At 46.6% G+C, this 17,731-nt stretch overlaps 1 protein-coding gene across 1 annotated transcript in view; it reads left to right on the top strand.

Moving 5' to 3' along the window:
- The first annotated feature begins 12,663 nt into the window (after window positions 1-12,663).
- Window positions 12,664-17,731, top strand: part of LOC114655183 (collagen alpha-1(XXV) chain-like) — a 77,412-nt gene continuing 72,344 nt past the window's right edge. Inside the window, exon 1 of the mRNA XM_051929486.1 lies at window positions 12,664-12,852. Within this exon, the coding sequence (XP_051785446.1) occupies window positions 12,664-12,852 (189 nt within the window). The remainder of the gene's footprint in view (window positions 12,853-17,731) is intronic.

The following is a 17,731-nucleotide window of genomic DNA, read 5'->3' as shown; positions in this document are numbered from 1 at the left end:
GTTCTTATCCAGCCGGGACCTCTGGAAGGACCGGGAGGTGGCATTTATATCCTCCGGGCCACAAGGGGGCAACCGCCCTGGATCAGGAGAGGAGCAGAGAGGTTCCAACCCGTTGGGACCCGTGGGGGTGCCTCAAGCCTCATGAAATCCGGGAAACATTTACTTCCGGCACACCCTGGAAGATGGAGGAAGATCCTTCCAGGGACGCCTGAAGTGCTTCCGGTGCAACGGGCAGCACTTCTGCCACACCAGGAAGTGCTGCCGGAAGAATGTCACAAGGCACCTGAAGCACATCCGGGTAGAAATAAAAGGGGCCGCCTCACTACAATCTAGGAGCTTGAGTCAGGAGTGGGAGCAGGACGAAGCTCCCATAAGGAGAGGAAAGACAGTCATGGACATTGAAAGAGTAGCCCGGAATAGGGGTGATTGGTGCTGGGAGCACTGTGTGCTGTGTGGCACTTGATTTGTGCTTAAATACACGTGTGCTTTTTGTATAAAAATGTGCTCTCAGTCTGGTGGTGTCCGGGCAAGTCTCATAATAGATAGATAGATAGATAGATAGATAGATATGAAAGGCACTATATAATAGATTGATAGATAGATAGATAGATACTTTATTAATCCCCAAGGGAAAATTCCCATACTCCAGCAGCAGCATACTGATTAAAAACAATTTTAAATTAAAGAGTGATAACAATGCAGGTATAACAGACAGTAACTTTGTATAATGTTAACGTTTACTCTCCCGGGTCGAGAAGAAAAAAGAAACCGAAGCCAAAACTAGAGACCTCCAGGGGACCTCCTTCCATTAAAGGGGTGTCCCGGCCATCCGCCACAACAGATATGTGATTTCTGTCTGTGGGAAAAGTAAGTTCCTTTTGAGAGAGTAGACATTTTGGGCCTGTGTGGGACTTGATGCCTGGCCTTTGAGTTTGGGTTTAGGCCTATTTTAGGTTCAGACTTAGGGAAGTCCCAGTCTGGCCTGTCCTGGCAGAAAAACATTTTGAGAACATCTGGAAGATGCGTGTAAGAAAACCAAAAATAAGAAAAGAAAAGGAAACCCAAAGGCAAAACTAGAGACCTCCGAGGGAGGTAATGTTCTGGATAGGCCTCTCACCCCTGGACCTTCCATTAAAGGGGCATCCTGGCTGTCCATCACAGCAGATATGCGATTTCTGTCCGTATGTAAAGTAAGTGACCCCCACCATCACCCCTCGCATCTGCTCTGATAGCTTATATTGCCCCCTATAGTAAGTGTCTCCCTAAAACTGGGGGATGGTTTATCCCACCCTTCCATGCAGGTGTGTAATGTGTGAGGGGGTGTCTTGCCTGCACAGTTCCTTTCAAATCCCCCCCACTGCATAATAGATCTGGGCTTTGACTTTGGCCATTCCAGACCCCCAAACCCGACTATTCTGTTCAGCCATTCCTTGGTTGATTACTTGGTCTATTTGGGGTCTTATGTTGGACCTTCATGTTGGAAGGCCTACCCTACAATCTTCTGACAGATGGTCTCACGTATTCCTCAAGTAACGTAGGATTCTTTGGAGGTGGGCTGCCCAGGCCCTGATGCAGCAAAGCCCACCCCAAGTGGGACATCTCCACCACTTTTCTTCACAGTTTCTATTATCAGGTGGTTCTGGTCAAATGGTTCCTTTGGTTTGGAAGCTCAATGTGACAAGAGCCCTGAACTGGCCAGTAAGCCTACCAAGGAACAACTGAACTGAAAATAATGTGTGTGGGTTCTGGGATGGCCAAGTCAAAGCCCAGATGTGATATGCTGTGGTGTGCAGGCAAGACACCCATCAGACATCACACAAGTGTATGGTGGAGTCTGAGAAGAACCTCCCAGTTGAATATCAGACTACTACTAATAATAAATCCTTATATTATTTTGCTTGTGTCCGTCTGTGCTCGATTTAAACAACAGTTGCCACGACTACTACTGTATATACTCACATTTAAGTTCTCCCATGTATGTGTCGCGTATAATTTCCGGTAATTTATAATGTCGGTTGTATAAGTTGAATGCAGAAAACTCACGCTATTGGTCCAAGAGATTACGATATGCTAACGCCCCGCCCACCTGAGAGAGTAACCACGGAGCACACAGCCTTTTGTGCCTACGTGACCACACGGTGACACCCAAACTATTCCGAAGCGACGTTTGCACTGTTTTGTGTTTTTTTGCATCTCACACTCTCGTACACCTTTAACGTAAGAGCATCCCTTATCTACGATGGAGCGTTCGATCAGAAGAAAATATGAAGCTGGTTTGAAATTATAAGTCAAAGTGGCGAAAGAAATTGGGAACTGCGCTGCTGTAACAAAATTCGATGTGTCTGAGAAACTGGTGCGAGATTGGAGGAGACAAGAAGATGTAAAAAATTTGAATGGCCGTATAAGTCTGATTTTATGATTGATTTTTCGGGTTTCAAGACCCAACTTCTATGCGAGTATATACGTGTATCCCTCCGCAACAATAGAGAGGAATCCATGTTCCTGGCAGAGTTTTGCTCTTTGGCTTATCTTCAAGTCTTCAGTTCTTCAATGTGACCGATTATTGACTGTGGTGTTTGACTCTTTATTCGCTGCATGCTTTGTTACAAACTGAAACTGCATTATGATCCACAATTTTTCACCTCCTCTTTCCTTCACTTCAACGTAAGCCTCCTGATAAACTGTAAAGGCACGTACAGCATAGCGGCGACCAACAGGAACGCTCTTGCCAGCCTACAGACTCACACCAGCGCACAGAGGCAGAAACCTCGACATCACGCCAGACCAACCGGCTCAGGCCTTAGAACAACAAACCACAGAGCGACATTATCTGAAGATCAGTGGAAGCAAGTCTCGCAACTGAGACAGTGAACGAAAAACGAATTACACACACACCCTTTCTGAAGAGCAACGACAAACTGCCAGACAACGAGAAACATTACGACGGATTCCGTAACACTTGTAGTAGTGCTACTTGATTAAAGCTGTCATAAATGTATTTTGTGCCGAGTCCCATCTTTCGTAGCGTCGTCCTATTTACACAGTCTGTGTGTCTATGGAAATATGCTCCCCTGGAAACAAAGGGGGAACTGTGGTCCCTCATGATAATTTGGCTGGTCAATCCCGTCACCTACATCCAAGTCATTCACTATTTAAACAGGAGGACGAAAAGAAGAAGAAAAAAAGAGATCTCGTTCTACTATATCGCCAATTCATTACAACGCCAGGACAAAGCAGCGATCCAGATCACTTACACCTTCTTCAGCTTGCCACTTTCAACGCCTGACAACTTCACCTTTACGACGCAAAATCCCGGAGTTCTGGACTACGCCGATGCGTTTGGGGAGAGGAACGAGCCAGCATTTTCACCCGTATATAATTGCCAGAGGACACTTTTTCCGGCTGAACCAGATTCACAAACATTACTGTATATACAGTACTCGCGTTTAAGTTCTTCCGTGTATAAGTCAGGGCTTGATTTTACTGTATAATTTCTGGTATTTTATAATGTTGGTCGTATAAGTCGAATGTGGAAAACTCACGCTATTGGTCCAAGAGAATATGATATGCTAATGTGCGCCCACCTGAGAGAGTGACCACAGGGCACACGGCCTTCTTTTTTTCGACCACAGATTGATGGGCATAACTGGCGAATGTTGAAGGTTCATTTTTAAAGTGTGTAGAAAGTGAGGGGCTCTTTCTGATTCCGCTCTATAATGGGCACACCTCCGCTGCACCGTGTGGTGGCACTGGGACTCAAGACCCCGGCTGATGTGCCCTCATCACTGGACGTAAGACCCCCTCATAAGACCTGCTGTTTTTGAACAGTCTGTGTGCCATTACAAGGACCGGTAAGTGGTCACTGGCGACTGCCGACTTTGAAGGGGGAGCTGTGTAATGGCCCCAGTGGCATCGGCCCGCGGCTGGCAGTATGAGTTGGCATTCCATCATTCAAATGATCAGCTTCAACGCCAGCTGCGAGGAACCCTATAAAAACAGCAGGCCTGTCAGAGATACGCAACTTTTCAAGCAGTGAGGATAAAGCCACTAGAGGGCACACTGCCTGGATTTTAAAGATGTTTATTACTGTTAATCTGTGGCGAGGTGCCCATGAATGTGCCAGGGTGCGCCCTTTAAAGAACAGACGTCCATTCCAGGCATTGCTTCAAACCTGTGCGAATTGGCGCCAGCTCCTTTCAGCACTACATATGTTCAGAAAATACCCAGTCATGCCAGCTTTCACATGGCAAGGTGGTCTGCTTGGCATACTGCTTTCACTCCTTATTATGTAGTGACAGTGCCAGAGGGTGACGGCATGTTGCAAGAATTTCACTGGACTCTTCACACATGAAGCTAATGACCCTTTGTATTGTGAGAGGTGCTAGGCTGGGACTGGCACCCCAGCCGGAGTAGCACCAGGATCCTTACCCACTTGGGATGCCACTATATGGAAAGGACAGAGGAAGACAGGTTCTTTAGGGCAGCTGGGTGGCATCATCCTTTGGTGGCAGTATTTTTGCGGGCGCCCACAGGGCATGTTAGGAATTGTAGCTCTTCGGACCAGCCCAGCTGGGTTCTGGGGGCACTGAAGGGATTGGTGTGCCCTTCTTTGTGGAGTTTTGCCATCACCCAGAAGTACACCTGAGCCCCAGTCTCAGGACACCTGAAGTTCTCCCGGGTTTTATATAAAAGGAGCCGCCTGCCTCAACACGGGGAGCCAGAGGTGGCAGGAGGAGGAAGAGAAAGCTTTCTGGAGGAGTGGAGGAGAGATGACAGAGAGTGGTGTGGGAAACACTTACTAGTAAGAGTTTCACACAATCAAACTCTTTAGTTATATGAGAACTTGAGTCCGAGCCTTTGTGTCAGGAGTTTGGGGAGCTGCGGTGCCCTCCAGTGACCACACTATACACCTATAAAAGTCAGTGGGCATGAATGTGCTGTTAAACCATTTTTGATAAGGTGCTATATGGAAAATAAGAAACTCTAACGAGACCAAAAGATCCTGTTTTCAGTGTGCCACATTTCTGGCATATCTGAAAGCAAAGAGTGGGGTGGGGGTGGGGGTGGGGGGGGTTTGGATAGCGGGTCTTGACCACGTGCTTTCAAAGTCCCCTAGTCCCCCCCCCCTTCCCTGTATTCTTAATTGCTTTGTGCCAATCAGGGCTTTTCACTTCAAGGCGGCCCCCGAGTTACAGGCTGCTGACCCCCCTGTTTGAAGTGGCTGACCTCTGGGTGTGCCAGGGATCCCTGCCGCTTTACAGGAGTTCCAGTATTGTTAGGGTCAGATGGACCATCCAGGTGAGCCCCCCAGGTGGGTCACTCGCTCTCTGGAGCCGCTTTGCTGTTTCATTTCTTTTTTTCCATTTTGGCACCCAGCATTTGAGGAACCATAAAATGGGCGCTGAGGCTCCGCTCAGCAGAGACCCTGTGATTGGCTCCATGTGGCTGCCAAGGCTGGCCACCTCTGAACCCAGATGGTCCAATTTATAAGGGCTCAACGGGTGGCGGGGGGCCTCAGGTGTTAGAGAAGTGAAAAGCCTCAGAAGTGAGTCGTTACTGCAGGCCCGCCGCTCCTGTCCAGCCTCGGGTGGGATCTGCAAAACACACAGAGGAGTGTCATGAAAAGCCGCAGTGGTAGACCCACCTGGCAATCTCTGGGCTTCTCTGCGGGGGTCCAGAAGGTCCTGAGCCCACTGATACATTCAACCCACTTCTTATCTCGTCTCCATGGAGCTGCAAGTGGATCTTGTTTGCTTTGTAAGTTGCCTTGTGATGTCATGAAAGGCGCTATATATAAAATTATGGTTTGCTTGAGCGAGATCTGGATGTCTACGTGTACAGCACTTCTACGTCCGCCTCGGCCAAAGCCTTTTGAAACTCCTTGTTTCCCACCTGTTGCCACCCAATCGCTGTGTTCAGTCCATTGGGGTCTTTCCTTTATTTCTCTAAGTGGTCCTGCCACAGTGACAGCTGACAGACTGATTTCCACCTTTAGTTCCTTGTTCAGATTTTCAGTGAGATATTCATGTTGTTAGTACTCGTATTTGGTGGCTTTGCCTTTGAATTGCTTTAACTTGAGTCCAGTGCTTAGGGTGGCCTTCCAGAAGCTTCTCACAACACACAGAACTCACCTTTGAGGACCTCCTCGCCTGGACTCCCATTCACATTCACATTTTGATGTCTTTTATTCATTTTGTCGTAACTCTGGAGGTCTGCTTGGTGTACTTGTCTTGCTGGAAGGACAAGTGCCTTGTGATGATATTTGCATGTAAGGCGCTATATTTTCATAACTTGATTGAAATCTTGTTGTGTTTTGTCTCTGGTGCTGATTATTTCCATTTGCTTTGTTTACTGAGTGCTTGATTGAAATCTTACAGTTGTGTTTCATTTATGTTATGTAGTGCCTTCTGAAGATTCTCACAAGAAACACACACACACACCCAGCACAGCGAGGACTGGCTGATTGCCGTCTGGCGTTGTTGGTGTTACTTCTCTGCATTTGCCTTTGTTTGTCATATATATATATATATATGAAAGGCACTATATACAGTAATAGATAGAAAAGGAACTAAATGATAGATAGCTACAAAGGCTCTATGTAATAGATAGGTATGAAAGACAGATATTGTATATAAACATAAAGAAATAGGACTATATAAAAGGGATATCAAAGGCACTATATAATAGATAGGTAGATAGAAAAGGGACTATTTAAACGATAGCTACAAAGGTACCATATAATAGATAGGTATGAAAGGCACTATATAATAGATAGATAGTAAAGGGACTATATAATTGATAAGTACAAAGGCACTATATAATAGTATATAGAAAAGGGACTAAATAATAGTTACAAAAGCTCTAAATAATATTTAGGTATGAAAGGCAGATATTGTATATACATATATAAAAAAAGGGACTATATAAAAGAGATATTAAAGGCACTATATAATAGGTAGATAGAAAGGGGACTATTTAAACGATAGCTACAAAGGGAGTATATGATAGATAGATATGAAAGGCACTATATAATAAATAGATAGAAAAGGGACTAAATAATAGATAGCTACAAAGGCACTATATAATAGATAGGTATGAAAGGCAGTATATGAATGATAGATAGTAAAGGAACTATATAAAAAAGATATCAGAGGCACTATATAATAGATAGATATGAAAGGCATTATATAATAGATAGAAACGGGACTATATAAGAGATAGTTATAAGGGCACTATATAATAGAGAGGTGTGAAAGTCAGTATATAACAGATAGAAAGGTATGACAGATGTAAAGGCACTATATAATAGATAGCGTAGGTGGCACACGGGACAGATGGACATCCTGGTAAGTGAACAGAAAGTGAACAGAAAGGCAACCAGGCTAAGAGAGGGTAAGATGTTGCACCCAGATGAGGCCGCCCTAATGGATGGTCAGGTATGCCGAGCAGAGAAGAAGATCCCTAACGTGGGTGGGAGGCCCCAGATAAATGTTCATGATACCTTTCATGGTTTGTGATTAAAGAAAACAAAGAAGGGCTGTCTCTGCGGGATGTTTATTCTCCCCCAGGCACTAGAGGGCAGCAGTTCTTCATATCGGCCCCCATGCAGGAACCAGCAGGGAATGCTGGGAGTTGTAGTCTGGCAGCACAGTCCTGCTGAGTTCTGTGGGTGCTGCAAGAGGGCGCTGCGGGGAGACACACTCCCTACAATATTGGACTTCAGTATGACCCGGAAGTGCTTCAAACGGGCAAAAGTCCTGGCACCTGAAGTACTCCCGGGGACTCACTGCCTTGTCCAGGCGAGTCAGAGCTGAGAGAAAGGAGAGCAACACTCAACCGGAGAAGGGCCGTGCGGTGGAGAGAGGAGAGGTGAACGGGAGGAGAGATTACTTATGATTGTGCTTTGGTTACTTTGGAAGAGGTATTGTGTGTGATAAACACCCTTTGTTGAACCCGGGACTTCATTGCGTCTTTGTGTTTGGGATTTGGTGCTCACAGGCGCCCCGGATCCATCACAACAGATAGAACTTTATTTGTTTACAGAGCATTTTCTGAAAGTAAATTTTTTATTTTGTAAAGATCCCTTGTTGTTCCTAGTGCAAGTAGCCAGGGTTTAACTGTTATTTCCCCTCTCTAATGGGCATTTTGAGTAATAACTGGGACTTTATGCTTTGGAAATCTGTTTAAAAGATCAACAATTGTCTTTGGTTCTTCCACCGTGCTAAACCTGCCGATGAGGGTGAACTGCAACAGAACATCTACAGAAAGCCTCTGTAAGGTTTTTCTGACATTCTGTTTCTTCTTTTTGACTTTATAAGGCTTTGGCACCCCAGATGGTGACCTCTGCGTTGTCTGAGAGGGCCATAAACAGTTATGTCTTCGTATCGCAGGCCACAGAGAGTCAGGAAAATGGATTTACAGGCTATGAATGTCATTACTGTCACGTGTGCTGAGTACAAGGACATTCTGCCCAGCACGTGTCACTCCTCTCTTCAGATCACCCCACTGGCACACTGCAGCACCACATATGACGTTCAGATCCTACAGAGTAGTCAGTGGGTCTTCACCCATATATATGGAGACCCTGGGGAGGTCCTAAGCCGCTTCTTAACCTCTCATGTCTGCTGATGAATGAGGCCACCTCAGCGTGACATCAAATCTCAGTCCAGACTCTCTTCATGTGCGGCTCCTAGCTGGTGGAACAAGCTACCCACCTCCAACCAAGCTGCTGACTTCCTTGATGTGTTTAAGAAGACCTCTGGTTTGGTGAACGTCCGTTAGGTTTTGTGAATCTGGGAATTATAATTGTATTTTGCTTGGAGCTCTTCACACTTGCCCTGTCCCACTTGTTCCCAAACAGCCCCCCAGACTGACGTCTGCTTGGTTATGTTTGACCTCTTTTGGAATAAAGTGTCTGCCAGGCAAGTAAGGGTAAAGTTAATCGACATGCAACACATTGCCACTCATAGTGAAGAAACAGACATGAAAGGGGCTATAGAACAGAGCTCGATGGATGTACAAGGTGCTATAAAATAAGTTAATAGTGCCGTTACGGTCCAGTGAAATTCTTACTTGCCTGTGCTAATCAACACGTAAGACGTCTCCAGCGACGTGAATAGTGAGAGCTACCCGACCTTAAAACTTCTGTCCTCTTTACCTGACAGGTGAATAATAATAAATGCATACAACATACAATACAGCTAAATCAGGAGGAAGAGGAGGAGGAAGAGGAGGTAAAGGCATATGAGGAATGCAGGAGGGTGGGCGGGGTTAAATGCTTGCAGGGGTGGGGCTGGAAATATGAGATACAGCCAACTGGGTGGAACTGAAAGTGTGAGTGGCAGCCAGCTGGGTGGGGCTGAATGTTCATGTGACAAGATGGGCAGCCAGCTCTCTGTGGTTAGACAGAAACAGTCTGGGTGGGGCTAGAATGGGGTCCTGGAGGGCTACTGTAGCTGCAGGTTTTCATTCTAACCCTTTTCTTAATTGGTGATGAGTTTACACTGCTAAGAATCTCTTTTGCTAATTTTAATTGACTTGCTATTTAGGACTCGGCCCCCTTCAATTATTTCTTTATGCTTATTTAGCACCTGAGTAGTAATGTGCCTGTGTGTCAAGTGTATAGAGCACAGTGACTCTCTTACTTGCATGTGCTAATCAACATATAGCATGTTGCCCCTCTCTGGTGCCCTAATAATAATGTAAGATAGAAACAAAGGCACCGTATAATATATGCAGATTAAAACAGCACTCAAAAAAGTGACATAGAGCAATAGAAAAGGCACTATGTGTTAAACAAAGAGAGACAGAGACAGTAATTTAGATATAATGCACCTGCATTTCTTATCCATCTATGTTAAAAGTAGAGGTATGAAAGGCACTATATTCTATAGATATGAAAGGTGCTATACATTTCAGACAGACTGATAGAAATGAAAGGCTTTATAGGTCTGTAGATTTCTTGTAGTTCTCTGAACAGAGTACAGTAGAATTCTTACTTGTGTGTAACACGTCTCCTCTCCCCGGCACTGTGGCTAGTGAGTAGAACTGTCTGACCTCCGAACTTCTGTCTTCCTTACCTGACAGACCTCAGAACAAATACTGAATGTCATAAATACATACAACATCAATTACAGGTAAATTAGGAGGAGGAGAAAGGCTGTTAGGAATGGGCGGGGCTAGATGTTTTGAGTGACAGGCATCTTGGTGGGGTTGGATGTTCTTTATGTTGTCAGGTGGGTGGAGTTCTATACTTGATGGGCAGCCAGCTGGGTGGGTTTAAATGCCTGTGTGCAGTGGTGTAGCTGGAGTTCGCGCCACTCAGGGCGGGGCAGTGCAGGGCGGAGCTTCAATTTGCCGCCCTCCAACGTATCTGAATATGTTAACCTATTTAAATAGAAAATTAAAATGATGTATGGAGAAAAATTAAGATACATTTTGCATGTATTTATTTATATAGAGAGAAACAGCAATATTTTTTCACATGTAATTATTTATAAGCATCAACTAGACAAGAATATCGTACAGACGCACTGATAAGCCATGTTCTGATTATTAGTTTAATATACAGTGCATCTGGAAAGTATTCCCAGCACATCACTTTGTCCACATTTTGTTATGTTACAGCCTTATTCCAAAATGGATTAAATTCATTTTTTTCCTCAGAATTCTACACACAACACCCCATAATGACAACGTGAAAAAAGTTTACTTGATATTTTTGCAAATTTATTAAAAATAAAAAACTGAGAAATCTCATGTCCATAAGTATTCACAGCCTTTGCTCAATACTTTGTCGCTGCACCTTTGGCAGCAATTCCAGCCTCAAGTCTTGTTGAATATGATGCCACAAGCTTGGCACACCTATCCTTGGCCAGTTTGGCCCATTCCTCTTTGCAGCACCTCTCAAGCTCCATCAGGTTGGATGGGAAGCGTCGGTGCACAGCCATTTTAAGATCTCTCCAGAGATGTTCAATCAGATTCAAGTCTGGGCTCTGGCTGGGCCACTCAAGGACATTCACAGAGTTGTCCTGAAGCCACTCCTTTTATATCTTGGCTGTGTGCTTAGGGTCGTTGTCCTGCTGAAAGATGAACCGTCGCCCCAGTCTGAGGTCAAGAGCGCTCTGGAGCAGGTTTTCATCCAGGATGTCTCTGTACATTGCTGCAGTCATCTTTCCCTTTATCCTGACTAGTCTCCCAGTTCCCCACAGCGTGATGCTGCCACCACCATGCTTCACTGTAGGGATGGTATTGGCCTGGTGATGAGCGGTGCCTGGTTTCCTCCAAACGTGACGCCTGGCATTCACACCAAAGAGTTCAATCTTTGTCTCATCATTTCCTTCTCATGGTCTGAGAGTCCTTCAGGTGCCTTTTGGCAAACTCCAGGTGGGCTGCCATGTGCCTTTTACTAAGGAGTGGCTTCTGTCTGGCCACTCTACCATACATGCCTGATTGGTGGATTGCTGCAGAGATGGTTGTCCTTCTGGAAGGTTCTCCTCTCTCCACAGAGGACCTTTGGAGCTCTGACAGAGTGACCATTGGGTTCTTGGTCACCTCCCTGACTAAGGCCCTTCTCCCCTGATCGCTCAGTTTAGATGGCTGGCCAGCTCTAGGAAGAGTCCTGGTGGTTTCGAACTTCTTCTGCTTACGGATGATGGAGGCCACTGTGCTCATTGGGACCTTCAAAACAGCAGACATTTTTCTGTAACCTTCCCCAGATTTGTGCCTGGAGACAATCCTGTCTCGGAGGTCTACAGACAATTCCTTTGACTTCATGCTTGGTTTGTGCTCTGACATGAACTGTCAGCTGTGGGACCTTCTATAGACAGGTGTGTGCCTTTCCAAATCAGGTCCAGTCAACTGAATTTACCACAGGTGGACTCCAATGAAGCTGCAGAAACATCTCAAGGATGATCAGGGGAAACAGGAGGCACCTGAGCTCAATTTGGAGCTTCATGGCAAAGGCTGTGAATACTTATGTACATGGGATTTCTCAATTTTTTTATTTTTAATAAATTTGCAAAAATCTCAAGTAAACTTTTTTCACGTTGTCATTATGGGGTGTTGTGTGTAGAATTCTGAGGAAAAAAACGAATTTAATCCATTTTGGAATAAGGCTGTAACGTAACAAAATGTGGAAAAAGTGATGAAGCGCTGGGAATACTTTCCGGATGCACTGTAATTACGCTGCGAAAACCAGAACCAGTGTAGTGTACAAGCGATAGGTGGGGATGAGCAAGAACGCATTCGGATTGTTAACGAAATGAAATTATACCTTGTGAATTAGTTGTTTATCTTCCTAGAAATTATTATCAGTGTAATGTTTCTGTTTATTTTTGTTATTGCCTCATAAATATCAACTGCCATGTCTGATGCCGTCACAGAAGGATTGTTGAAGCATTTGTGGATGAAAATCAGAGAATTTGACTTTTTTCATTCATGAGTGATATTTTTCCGAACCCTGCTGCTTACACGTGAAGTGTTCTGAGCCTTTTGGCCAATAATGCCGCCCCCAAAAATGTGCCGCCCGGGGCGGACTGCCCGCCCCTAGCTACGCCACTGCCTGTGTGGCAACAGAGTGGGTGGCGCTAGACAGGTTCATAGGGTTCTTACTGTTACGTGTCCAGTGAAATTCTTTCTTGCAAGTGCTAATCAACATATAACATGTCGCTATCCTCTGGTGCCATGATGAGCGAGGACTTCTACTTGACCTTGAAACTTCAGTGTTCCTCACCTGAGCTGTCCCAGACCACTTGTATTGAAAAGAAGTTCCATCAAAGCATGCAGAACCACCGGCTCTGTAATTCCAGCCATTCTTGTTATGATCTGCCTGGCTTTTGCTACACAAAGAGGGTAGGAACCTTCAGAAGTCGGCCTCCAACCTCCCCTGAGGCCTTCCTCCTAAAAAAAAGGAGCGGGCTTCTCTGCCTGCACAGTTTCAAATAAATAGGGATGAGATTTTTAATGTTTGAAATTCAGAAAAAGGAGGAGGGAAACCATAAAAGCCCTGGCCCTCAATGACAAACTCAAGGTTCTTTTATAATCTAAAGGTTTATTAACATAAAAGAAATGCAAAAATAACCTGTAAAGGTTTTCCAAAAGATAAACCCTAGCAAGTCCATAAACCCCAAGAATCTTATACCTTAAAGTCCATAATTATTATTATTGCTTATTATTTGGATGTCACCTTTTTCTAAATTAACTTGCAACTTTTGGGATACAATTAGTTACATTTCTTTTGTTTCAATTGGAGCACAGGCAGGTGAGGTGACTTGATTATGTTCACATAGTGTCAGCAGTGGGATATGAACCAGGCCAAACCTCTCTGACGTCTCACAGCATCGTAACTGAACTCAGGAATGTCATCAGCAAGTGGCTCTGTAGCCTCCTGGAGGTGAAGAAAGCTGAGGTCAAGCCCAAAATAAAATGAATGCTCAAAATGGGCATCATTGAGGAAAGATCAAGTCTTTGGTCGAGCCCTATGGTTTTGGTTCCCAAGCCCGACAGAAGCAGAAGGTTCTGCAACAGCTTTACCGGGCTAAACTTGGTCTCCTGTTTCGATGCACTCCCCACAGCACGAATTGCTGACCTACTCGAAAAGCTTGGTGACGCAAGATATCGTTCAGACTCCTTGCTGTAATTGACGTTGAGGGCGTGACTCGCAAAAATGGCAGATTCCTAGTCTGGTTAAAAATGGCATCCAAAATGCAGTCAAATAATTATCCACCCATCCATTATCCAATCCGCTATATTCTAAGTACAGGGTCATGGGGGTCTTCTGGAGCCAATCCCAGCCAACACAGGGCGCAAGGCAGGAAACAAACCCCAGGCAGGGCGCCAGCCCACCGCAGGGCACACACACACACTAGGGACAATTTAGGATCACTAATGCACCTAACCTGCATGTCTTTGGACTGTGGGAGGAAACCCACACAGACACGGGGAGAACATGCAAACTCTAGGTAGGGTGGACCTGGGAAGTGAACCCGGGTCTCCTAACTGCAAGGCAGCATTGTGAATTATAATTCTGATTAGATGTTTTTTGAGGACATGGAACCTGCAGATATATATAGTGTTAGGAAGCAAAGAAACCCCGACACACCCTGACCGCCCTTGTCCTCCCCTTGTCTTAACCAGAAAACGTGTAATCTACAAAATGACAAACATTCATATACACAAAAACGTCCAGTGAAATCACAGAAACTGTGGAGATGAGCAATGGCTGAAAGCCGGCCAAGTCCCAAATAACGAAAGTGATAAAAACCCGAATTCAAACAGTGCTGTCTCTAAGTATTAGTTGACACAGTCTTTCTGATGATTCCCGTTTAGCAGTCTGACAGCCCTGGCAAGCTGAGGATGAAAACATCCCAAATACCTTAGTGCCGTGTGTAACGGGATTGGCTGTGATGATCTGTGGATATCTTCGATGAAAGAATAGCAGAACTCAATGTGGTGGGCGTTTTATTCTTCTTCTTTCTCCTTTGAAAATGCGCGGTTTTAGCTTATAACGTACAGAACCCCGGAACTAAACAGGAAAGCCCACCTCCTACAGGGTCGAGTGCAGTGCTTGGTGATGTCCTTGGCGAAGCTTTGAGGAAACTCTTTTTCCGGTATATATATATTTTATGCACAAAAAAAGGTCAGGCAAGCGTTAAATAAACACAAGTGACATTTTATGTAGCCCCGCTAGAACACAATGATGTCAGTAGTAGGATTTGAGGCCAGAACCTCAGGGTTTGAAATCCAAATGTTTAAAACAATGACGTAGTCACACGTACTACTATATGATCTTTTGTTTTCATTTTGAATTTTCCCATGATGCCATCCTGTTTTTTAGTTGGCACCATAATTTTGAAGAATAGTTGCTGAGATCACTGGGGGGTGGGTTGTATGGCCATGATGACATCATAAGTGCAATGGTATAAAGACTGATGCCATAATTAGCACATTGTCCAAGATGGTGGACTCGACCAAACAATTCTAAAATGGGTGCCAATGTTGGTATTAAAGGCTTGGTTCAAAGACTTCCCATTTTGGATTGGCATTAGGGCTTTGGCACAACATAGGTTGGTTTTGGTCTTCTTGTTAGGGTTGGCTTTTCGGTCTTCTGTTGCATTTTTGTGGGTTTTAATTTTGTTTTCTTTGTGTTGTGTGTCACATGACCGTGAAGGTTACTTGGGCATGGATGGGCTATTAATTGCTTATCTCTTGGTTTCAGCATTCCTATTGGTCAGGTTCCTCAGCTCCGTGGGTTAGACCAGGGGTCAGTCCAGTTCCCTCCGGGTTTAAATATGTGAATTTAAATTTGTGAATTTCCCATTGGGATTAATAAACTATCTATCTATCTATCTATCTATCTATCCATCCATCCATCCATCCATCCATCCATCCATCCATCCATCCATCCATTGTCTCCCGCTTATCCGAGGTCGGGTCGCGGGAGCAGCAGCTTGAGCAGAGATGCCCAGACTTCCCTCTCCCCGGCCACTTCTTCTAGCTCTTCCGGGAGAATCCCAAGGCGTTCCCAGGCCAGTCGAGAGACATAGTCCCTCCAGCGTGTCCTGGGTCTTCCCCGGGGCCTCCTCCCGGTTGGACGTGCCCGGAACACCTCACCAGGGAGGCGTCCAGGAGGCATCCTGATCAGATGCCCGAGCCACCTCATCTGACTCCTCTCGATGCGGAGGAGCAGCGGCTCTACTCTGAGCTTCTCACCCTATCTTTAAGGGAGAGCCCAGACATCCTGTGGAGGAAACTCATTTCAGCAGCTTGTAGTCGTGATCTCGTTCTTTCGGTCACTACCCATAGCTCATGACCATAGGTGAGGGTAGGAGCGTAGATCGACTGGTAAACTGTGAGCTTTGCCTTGTGGCTCAGCTCCTTTTTCACCACGACAGACCGATGCAGCGCCCGCATTACTGCGGATGCCGCACCGATCCGCCTGTCGATCTCACGCTCCATTCTTCCCTCACTCGTGAACAAGACCCCGAGATACTTGAACTCCTCCACTTGGGGCAGGATCTCGCTACCAACCCTGAGAGGGCACTCCACCCTTTTCCGGCTGAGGACCATGGTCTCGGATTTGGAGGTGCTGATTCTCATCCCAGCCGCTTCACACTCGGCTGCGAACCGATCCAGAGAGAGCTGAAGATCACGGCCTGATGGAGCAAACAGGACAACATCATCTGCAAAAAGCAGTGACCCAATCCTGAGCCCACCAAACCGGACCCCCTCAACACCCTGGCTGCGCCTAGAAATTCTGTCCATAAAAGATATGAACAGAATCGGTGACAAAGGGCAGCCCTGGCGGAGTCCAACTCTCACTGGAAACAGGTTCGACTTACTGCCGGCAATGCGGACCAAGCTCTGGCACCGATCGTACAGGGACTGAACATCCCTTATCAGGGGGGCCGGTACCCCATACTCTCGGAGTACCCCCCACAGGATTCCCCGAGGGACACGGTCGAATGCCTTTTCTAAGTCCACAAAACACATGTAGACTGGTTGGGTGAACTCCCATGCACCCTCCAGGACCCTGCTAAGGGTGTAGAGCTGGTCCACTGTTCCACGACCAGGACAAAAACCACACTGTTCCTCCTGAATCCGAGGCTCGACTATCCGACGGACCCTCTTCTCCAGGACCCCTGAATAGACTTTTCCAGGGAGGCTGAGGAGTGTGATCCCTCTGTAGTTGGAACACACCCTCCGATCCCCCTTCTTAAAGAGGGGGACCACCACCCCGGTCTGCCAATCCAGAGGCACTGTCCCTGATGTCCATGCGATGTTGCAGAGGCGTGTCAGCCAAGACAGTCCTACAACATCCAGAGCCTTGAGGAACTCCGGGCGTATCTCATCCACCCCCGGGGCCCTGCCACCAAGGAGTTTTTTGACCACCTCGGTGACCTCAGTCCCAGAGATGGGGGAGCCCACCTCTGAGTCCCCAGGCTCTGCTTCCTCATTGGAAGGCATGTTAATGGGATTGAGGAGGTCTTCGAAGTATTCCCCCCACCGACCCACAACGTCCCGAGTCGAGGTCAGCAGCGCACCATCCCCACCATACACAGTGTTGACACTGCACTGCTTCCCCTTCCTGAGACGCCGGATGGTGGACCAGAATCTCCTTGAAGCCGTCCGAAAGTCGTTCTCCATGGCCTCCCCAAACTCCTCCCACGCCCCGAGTTTTTGCCTCAGCAACCACCAAAGCCGCATTCCGCTTGGCCTGCCGGTACCTATCAGCTGCCTCCGGGGTCCCACAGGACAAAAGGGGTCCTGTAGGACTCCTTCTTCAGCTTGACGGCATCCTTCACCGCCGGTGTCCACCAGCGGGTTCGGGGATTGCCGCCACGACAGGCACCGACCACCTTACGGCCACAGCTCCGGTCAGCTGCCTCAACAATAGAGGCACGGAACATGGCCCATTCGGACTCAATGTCCCCCACCTCCCTCGGGATGTGGTCGAAGTTCTGCCGGAGGTGGGAGTTGAAGCTACTTCTGACAGGGGGCTCTGCCAGACGTTCCCAGCAGACCCTCACAACACGTTTGGGCCTACCACGCCTGACCGGCATCCTCCCCCACCATCGAAGCCAACTCACCACCAGGTGGTGATCAGTTGACAGCTCCGCCCCTCTCTTCACCCGAGTGTCCAAGACATGTGGCCGCAAGTCCGACGACACGACCACAAAGTCGATCATCGAACTGAGGCCTAGGGTGTCCTGGTGCCAAGTGCACATATGAA

The sequence above is a fragment of the Erpetoichthys calabaricus genome, chromosome 7 (genome assembly GCF_900747795.2).
Source record: "Erpetoichthys calabaricus chromosome 7, fErpCal1.3, whole genome shotgun sequence".
Taxonomy (NCBI): domain Eukaryota; kingdom Metazoa; phylum Chordata; class Cladistia; order Polypteriformes; family Polypteridae; genus Erpetoichthys; species Erpetoichthys calabaricus.
The sequence above is the reverse complement of the archived record's forward strand: the minus strand, read 5'-3'. Positions and strand labels throughout refer to the sequence as shown.